The following is an 8,780-nucleotide window of genomic DNA, read 5'->3' as shown; positions in this document are numbered from 1 at the left end:
AACCTCATAGCACTATGTCATACACCCAGGGCAGATAACCAGAATGCATCAGGATAAATCTTAATCAACACTGTAACGGTAGGTGACAGGAGAGGGGAGCTGGAATGTAATGTGACGTTAGCGCAGTCTAAGTGAATTCTGTTGGGCTGTGCCAAAGCTGTTATTAATGGTGTGTGTTTCTGAGTTATTGAGCTTTATGTTGTGGCTGGTACTTCTCTCTGAAGCAAAGAGGGCAAACGTAGTTCAAAAGGGCAGCAGGGAGCAACTATTGCTCTGTGGAAATGCTAGTCTGGGCTGGTGTTATAGTGTAGCAATTGACAAACAGATAAAGGAAGAACAACACATGGGAAAAGGAACTCGTTCTAAAAAAACGTACAGTTCTAAAAGAGATTTTATGGGTTTAGACAAAACCAAAATGTGAACAATGCAAAGAAAGATTTCAAACAAATGAGAGGAACATTTATATTGAATGTACTACCAAAAAAAAAGAGACATTTATGACAAAGAAACAATACAACTGGTTCTGGGATTCCTTTCAATGCGTTCTAGCAAAAGAAGCGTTGTGTATCATATGCTAAAACATGCTGTCTGTTTGTTTCACCAGCATCACAAGGAATTACATCAGAGACCTCCAATCTATTGGGGCCGAGACGTCATCAATCGGTCGTAAATCAAAGTCCAACCTTGAGGCAAAGATCAGCACATTCAAATGTCAAAGTTCACATAAACCAATTCTTCATTCGGGCTCTGGTTTAAAGCAATTCTTCAAAATGTTAAACGCACAACTTTATCTGTGATGTTCATGTTGACCCAAATCCATTTTTGATAATGCTTATCATTTACCAATGCAATTAAGGTAATTGTAATGAAACAAAAACAAACGAAATAAATAAACATATTCGTGAAAAGTTACTATTGTTGAAATACAAACTTCAAGTTTTTAATTTGCTTCAGTGTACCAACAAACAAAACAAAAAAAGATCCGTGACCCATGAGCAAACATCTGGCCTATGAGTACAATTGAGTACATGACTCGAAAATCAATGCAAAATAAGCGTTGTTGTTTTTACAATATGGATTAATACTTCATTAAATTAAAACAATTCAAAGAAAAATAAGGGAAGGGAAATACAACCACTTTAGTCATGGCTATTATTTATTGTTCCAGTGTTAATGAACTAATCTGAGAAAAAAAAATTAACAATGACATCCTTCTCAATACTCTGTACACTGGAAAACAGAAGGGAGAGTCAGCCGGTTTAAGAACATTTGACTATTTGCTTTATGACTGGTGATGACAATAAAAAAAGGAAAATCATTTTGATTAAATTTATCAAAACTATGTGGTTCCAGTGGTTCATGTGAAAAACCATTTCAGAACAAATGGAAGGCCTGAACCTCAAAATCTATATATATATTAAAAAAAACAGATAAAACACACCTTTGCAATTTTATCATGCTTTGGATATTTTCAAGACAAAACCAAAACAATAAATCTGTGTTTAACAGACTAATCAGAATAATTTGGAATTAAAAAAAAAAAAAAAATACAACCATGTTAATTAAAATACAATAAACAAACACCTTTTACAAACACACTACATTACAGAAATAAATAATTGTAGAGGTTGTAAAGGTGGCGAATCACAACGATAGCGAAATGTTTCTTGTGTTGTTCACACAGCATCCCTAAAAGCTTGTCCAAAAAATGTCACGGATTCACTCATCATCATGTGAAGAAAGGCTCTTCTGGTTCCCCTTCAATCCCCAATTTCAAAGCCATAAGATGTTTACACGGGCAACTTGTAGTTGGGTAACTGTTTAACAGATCAGAGGCCGTAAATCAAAAGCACTTGAGACTGAACTCTTTCACGAGTGAATTAAACTCATTAATTACTGTCATTGCATTATGCTTGTGCTTCAGATGGAGACTTACAAGAAACCTTCACTACTGGATGATTCTGGCACACATTACTCTCTCTAAAACATTCAATAAATTGTGAAAGCAAGATCCAGATTGAACATTGTCCCTTCATCAGCTAAAGTCGTGACCACAGAGGTGAATCACACTGAAAGGAAAAATAAAATAAACAGAAATATGCCTTGATATTTCACATCAATGCCGTTAGGTAGTCTTATACATCCAAAATCACTGCAGCAAAACCTTATTTGCAGTCTTGTGTTGTAACAAAAAAAAAAAAAAAACACATCAGAAAAGATATCCCGAGTGCCGTTTGTTCAAACAGAGATATATAATGGTCATTTCATTTATGCTTTGCTGATGATTTACGTTCAGATTTCTCCACAGATTTCTTCACACTTCCAAAACAGTTTACACAGTTTGATTAGACCATATTCATTTGATAGCGATCTCTAGGAAAAATGTGTTATCGAACTAAGCAAGGTCTCGTGCGAGTTCCTGCGATCTTTGATACCCTGTGTTAAACCATCACAAATCAGTTCAATCTTATAAGAGCTTCTTTTTTTCTTTTTGTCTCATTTTCTTTTAAAATTCACATAGAAGGTGTGCAGATTTGTGAGCGACGTCCACTGCAACAAACAAAAAATATTTAAAAGGAAGGGCAAGGCTTCAGTCCTACTCTATTTGGCATTATCTTTATTGACAAATATATGCATTATTTGAACAACGGTAGCTTCATAAATATATTGGCATTTGTCAATAAGAACACCTTGACACTTAATCTTCAATTCCAGTTTCAGAAAGATCAACCTTTTCTCTCTCTATCTCTCTCTCTCTCTCTTTCATCAGATCACTACAGTCCAATCAACAACCTTGTCTTTCCAGATGGGTGAAGTATCCGTTGGCATTATGTACAAATCTACTTTTTTTTTTTTTTTTTATGATTTTTGATCCACTTACTCCTCCAAGCAACATTCATGGTGCAGGGTGTGCTCTGAAAGTACCAAAGGCATGTTAAAGACGACTCTCTCTTACTCTCTCTCTCTCTCAAGTGTTGTCCTCATAGATAATCTCCATCATGGACGTCCAGTATTCCACGGGGTGAATCAAAAACTGGAGTATTTGGAACAGATAAGGCCTCTGCTCAAGATCACGAACACAGACCGAAAACAGATGACAACCCCCACACCCTGCCAGATTTTAAGCACAACGCCGAAAGCGATGTTCTAGAGAGCTGAAGGACAGCAAATGGCTCCCGTCCCATAATGCCAGGGTTTAGGCCAAGGCCATGGGGCACCAAGTGTCCCCTCTCACGGAGGTTGCCACGTCAGCTGTGGACGTCAGGCCTACATTCGTGTACAGGCTCTCCTGGCCGGGGTACTTCACCATGGAGCCGGTCGTGCACTGAACATCCACTTGGCCCAGCAGCGTCGAAGAGTTGACCTGGATCAAACCAGTGAATGTTAGCGTGACAAATAAAAGGCAAACTATGTTGTTGCACTCAAATGGTCTATCTGAATAATGCCTTGAAAGCACAAAATGTTGCAAGTTCTATGAGTAATGCAGAGGAATCATTTATCAAACACCAGAATGATAGTCCACTTTAGACATTATGACTCTCATTTATTTGCAATTACATGTCAACTAACTCTCGTTGGAGTATTAGTAGACTGTTAGGTGTTAGGGTTAGTAGAATAAGTTAACATGTAGTTGCAAAGTTACTTATAGTCAGTCGAATGTCTGTTGGGGAGCATCAAAATAAAGTGTTAGCAGATATTAAAGGGTTAAGTCACCCAAAAATGAAAATCATCCCATTATTTACTACTCACCCTCAAGCCATCCTAGGTGTATATGAATTTCTTCTTTCAGCCAAACACAATCAGAGTTATATTAAGAAATATCCTGGCTCTTCCAAGCTTTATAATGGGACTGAATGGTAACTTGGATTTTGAATCCCAGAAAAGCGCATCCATCCATCATAAAAGTAATCCATACGGCTCCAGGGGTTAATAAAGGCCTTCTGAAACGAAGCGATGCATCACTCTTCCACTGGAACTAGACTTGCGTATGACCGTTACCGGAAGCCAGTGATTATAGTTATTAAAAAGTTATAAATATTGATATTTTTCTTACAAAAGCATATTACTTCGCTTCAGAAGGCCTTTACCAAGTTACTATTTACTCCCATTATAAAGCTTGGAAGAGCCAGGATATGTTTTAATATAACTCTGATTGTGTTTGGCTGAAAGAAGAAAATCATATGGCTTGAGGGCGAGTAAATTATGGAACCATTTTCATTTTTGGGTGAACTATCCCTTTAAGCAGAAAGTCTATTAACACTTTAATGACTGCTAGTTGACATGTGAGTTAGCTGAATGTCTAAAGTGGACTAACGAAATAAAGTGTTACCGCAACTTTTATCTGTAAGGTTTGTAACATTTTAATGCTGCATTTTTACAACATAAATGCAGCCTTTGAAAAGGAAAAATAAGGGTGCATGAACTTACGGATGTTACAGGCACCTGCGTCGATGAAGGACTGTTCTTTGTACACTCGTCTGAATTAGAAGACGATGAAGATGTTGGAGTCATTGGAACAGAACTACTTCCTGTGAATTATTTTAACAAGTCAGTTTCTCAGAATCACACATAAATGAAAGCTTTTTTTTTATTATTATTTTTTTTTATCACTTAACATACCAGATGATCCCTTTGTTTTGTTCAAGGTTTTTGGTTTTCTTTTCCTTGTCTGAATGCCTTCTTTCTTCATGGCAAGAGGTCTAGGCACCTAAAAAACACGTGAATCCAGATGGTAAAATACTGATAATAGGCACATGTATGTGGTATCGCGTTTATTTTAATTGTTCCAATTTGTTTTATTTCAATTGTATCCGGAATATCAAGTATAGCCTACCCCATGTAACTTTGTGTAAAGTCCGCATGCGTTGCACACGGGCTCGCCGTCCGCGTTTCTGCGCCACAGTGTCGTCGTGCTCGTCTGGCAGTTTGCGCACGACAGGCCGATCCGCCTTGAAGACGACTGAGACAAAAAGCAATTAACAATGTCATTAATTAATACTAATAAAGATCAAGCCACTCATAGCCTATTTTATTAATCTAAAATGGCAGAATGAAAATGTTGTTATTAATTTCTGCTGCTAATTTAATGTTTCAGAGATTCAATCTATGAGGAATATTTCAATTTTGTTTTTTACTTGTATAATGCAAAGTGAATTTCATTGTAAATGAAAAAGGGCTTCGATTAGACAAATATTAAATATATATGTGTGTATATCATTTAAAAAAACATTTGCACACTGTATTTTTGTAGCCTAAACAATTAACGTGTAATGCCTGCAAACTTGTCAAGCCAATAAAAATAGCGTTTATTATGGGAGTAGACCTGTGAAGATGTTCCCAGATAACCTCTGGCTATTGTTTGAAATAAATAGGCAGGAAATTGAGTGGTTAAGTAGCTCATCGAGACGACGCTCACCATACGCTTCTGAGGTTTAATTAATGGTCGGCTGAGTCCATTCATTTTGCTGTAGAGACCGCAGGCGTTGCAGAGAAAGTGACCCGTGCCGTCGCGTCTCCACAGCGGGGTGGAAATGGAGCCGCAGTTGACGCACTCGCGGCTCTCCATCATGTCGTCCAGCAAATCTAAACACACAGACAGTCGCCCGTCAGTCAACATCACTATTCACCATCAACTTCAATGTGCGCCAAATGAATTGCGCAGACTTGACACATTGCAACAGACTAATAGCATTAATGACATGTGTGACTATTGTTTTTTTCTGTAAGTCTTTTCGGTAACACTTTATTTTACAGTGTCCTTGTTGCATGTTACATGTACTTACCATAGCAAGAACAGTGAATTATGCATAATTATATACAACTAACCCTAAACCAAATCCTAATCCTAACCTAACCCTATAGTAAGTACGTGTAGTTAATTAATATTACTCAGTACTTAAATATATAATTACACTGTAACAATGAAACCTTAAAATAAAGTGTAACCCTATTTTCTCGTTTTAACTGATGTCCAAATGTACACATGCACGAAATCTGGAATAGCCTAAGCACTTTATTTTCAGAGCAGCTTGTTATTACCAGCATATTTTTAGTCTAATTACAATTAATTATATTAACATGTGCACACTTACGCACAGTTATATACGGAATATTAGAAGCTATGGGCTGCAAATTGAGAACTTCGTTAACCATTTTATTTAAAAAAACGTAAATTTCAATGACGTTCTCATTAAAGGTTTCATCAGACTACAGGCTACACAATTATCTACCACTGTTGTTGCATTACGTTGTTATTTGAAACGTTAGAATTAGTAAATTGGTCCATTCCTTTTTTTTCTTTCTTTCTTTTTTCTTTTTTTTTTATATAAATTAGTTATTACATATTTTTGACATGTTCATATCAATTATATATTGACCCTAATATAAATTATGGTCAATATTTAACCCTAAATTGTTTTTATGGTTACCCCTAAAACCCTAACCCTAAAACAAGCCTTATATAAATGATAAGGCTTGGAACTCCCACATAGGAAGTCAGAACAAAAGATTGGAAGGTCTTAATAAAAGTTATTATTTTTTACACACAAGCAGACAATAGCTAAAAGGTTCCACTGGTGTTTCAAACGTTTCTGTAATGATGCAAGTTAAATAAAAATAAAATAAAAAAAAGAGTCCGATTGCTCACCTGTCGCCAAACAAGCTACAGAACGAACTATAGTACTGGCATTATATAAAACAATATTATAGATTTAAATATCACAAATAGCCTATATCGTTAATGTTTTATAAAAAAAAAAAGATTAATAAATGACTGGCGCCATATTAGCTACAATGTGCCTTAACGTTTAAAATAATTAAATAAATAAAATAAAATAAAAATTATTGGATTATTCACAGACTGCCAGAAATGTTACGGAAACATGAATTTTTGAATTTCACAGCCAGAAAGGAATTTTGATATGAATATGAATGAATGGCCATAGCTTACCCCCGTTGGGCCCCCGGATGGACAGCGGCGCGCTTCTTGACTGCAGGGAGTGCAGCATGGAGTTCTCGAAGGGCCCCGCGGGCCACGCCGCCGGTAACTGTGAGAGTTGCGGGGCCACGTAAGGAGGGTACGGGCTTGTGTAAGATCCACTTATTGGTCGTGAAAGGTACTGCTCTCGAGCGTTTACATTCAGAGGGTTAGAGTAGTTGTTATCCCTCGATGTGCCGTTATTCATAGGCGGACTAGGGGAGTAGTGGAAACGGTTGGAGGTATGTGGGCTTCCAGTGCTGTAGGACGGGCTCTCCGGTGCGGACTGTGACCAAACCGAGTGACTGCTTACCGCATGGCTCGGCTGGGAAGAAACCCCTGGTTGTAGATAGGACAAACTCGGTATCATCGTTCCAACGCGAGACGTCGGCACATAAACGGGAGAATTAGGGTTGGAGTGCATGTAACTGGCCGATGGAGAGTCGTTATAACCGGCCTGACTCTGGGCCGCGGCGATGGCCAGTGTCTGATACATGTCGGTAGGGTCCACAATTAAGCCTCCCTTATGCGTCTCCCTTGTGTGTCCACCTGAGATGATGAGTTTGTTGCCCTGGTCTAAATCCGTGAAGAGTGTAACGTCGTCAGAATTGGGCAGGGCGTTGTTGGGATGCCCAAAGTGAACGTAGGAGTGTAGGGGCCTGGCCTCGGGGCGACGGGTTCCCACCGCGTCCAGGTGCGTCGGCGTCGGGGATCTCAGCCGGTCCCTCCGGTCAGTGTTCAGGTAGCTCTGCTCAGCCGGAGACCCTGGGCTGCTGCTGCTGGACACTTCGCGCTTGACCATGGACCAGCTGTTATCACCCAGGTCCATCCAGGATCCCTTTTATATCTCACAGTGTGTGGAAAATGGAGAGGCAAAAGTGCACTGAAAATGAGAACATAAAAACGTTGGATTATAGAACGTAATGGGAAATGGTCTCCAAAAGAAAAGAAAAAGTATATAGATGCTATATCATTGTAATGTCAGAGAATTTAAGAGGAGCTCAAAGCATAAAGTTAATAAACTTATCCAACTGTTAAAGTTCCTCTGAATGTTTATTGGGATTTAGCACTTAAAATATGAATTATGATAAAGGCTATGTTCACTTTTTTTCTTTTACCGCGGAGACAGTTTCACTTCAGAAAGCGCACACTGGTGCAGCTACAAACTTACTCAAATCATTCATGATTATTGTGACATCTTGTAGTATTCTAAAATTAAAAGTTGAGCTGCATGACATGAATGACCGAACACACAACTTCACTAAATTCCAGGAAAACAAACACGCGCGCGCATACACACCCCATACAGGGCTTTACACTGAAGATCTGAATCCATCCGTGTCGCAAATCAGTCCTCCCTCTTGATGAAGCCTCATCATAATTACAAAAAAAAAGAAAAAAAAGATAGGAAACAAAACGTAATATGTCTTTGCAGAAAAGAGATAACCACTTGATAAGACCCACAACAGATAAGAGAGAGAGAGAGAGAGAGAGAGAGAGAGAGAGAGAGAGAGAGAGAGAGAGAGAGAGAGAGAGAGAGAGAGAGAGAGGCAGGGTAAAAATAATCCCCAAAATGATTTAGACTCTCCTCGGCTGGCACCGAACTCAGCACCAAGGCAAGAGCTGGGAAGGAAATTTATAATCAAGACTCGGATAAGGGAAGAAAAAGACACCACTGACCTATTGGTGGTTTGCCATAAGTTGGTGTTCGCGGGATCCAGCGGTTCTGTGGTTGCAGGACTTGGAGAACTATTAGGAATGAAAGTTTTCTGTTCACTCGTGACGATGTTTAAGAGAGGAGGCG

The 8,780-nt window shown here is 38.5% G+C and overlaps 1 protein-coding gene across 3 annotated transcripts; it reads right to left on the bottom strand.

Moving 5' to 3' along the window:
- Positions 1–373: 373 nt before the first annotated feature.
- On the bottom strand, positions 374–8,780 carry gata6 (GATA binding protein 6). Of its 3 annotated transcripts, none has more exons than XM_082174023.1 (7): positions 8,657–8,780; positions 6,950–7,859; positions 5,417–5,583; positions 4,835–4,960; positions 4,621–4,708; positions 4,429–4,529; positions 374–3,364 (listed from the first exon to the last, which is right to left on the bottom strand). In XM_082174023.1, exons 2-7 carry the CDS (start codon positions 7,803–7,805, stop codon positions 3,197–3,199), a joined length of 1,506 nt encoding a protein of 501 aa, XP_082030149.1. In that variant the 5' UTR covers positions 7,806–7,859; positions 8,657–8,780; the 3' UTR covers positions 374–3,196. The 3 variants fall into 3 exon arrangements, with proteins under 3 accessions (XP_082030149.1, XP_082030151.1, XP_082030150.1); XM_082174025.1 differs by lacking the exon at positions 8,657–8,780 and adding an exon at positions 8,277–8,432; XM_082174024.1 differs by lacking the exon at positions 8,657–8,780 and adding an exon at positions 8,148–8,288.

Source organism: Leuciscus leuciscus, assembly GCF_965113295.1.
Source record: "Leuciscus leuciscus genome assembly, chromosome: 6".
Lineage (NCBI taxonomy): Eukaryota > Metazoa > Chordata > Actinopteri > Cypriniformes > Leuciscidae > Leuciscus > Leuciscus leuciscus.
This window is presented reverse-complemented; position numbering and strand designations above follow the sequence as displayed.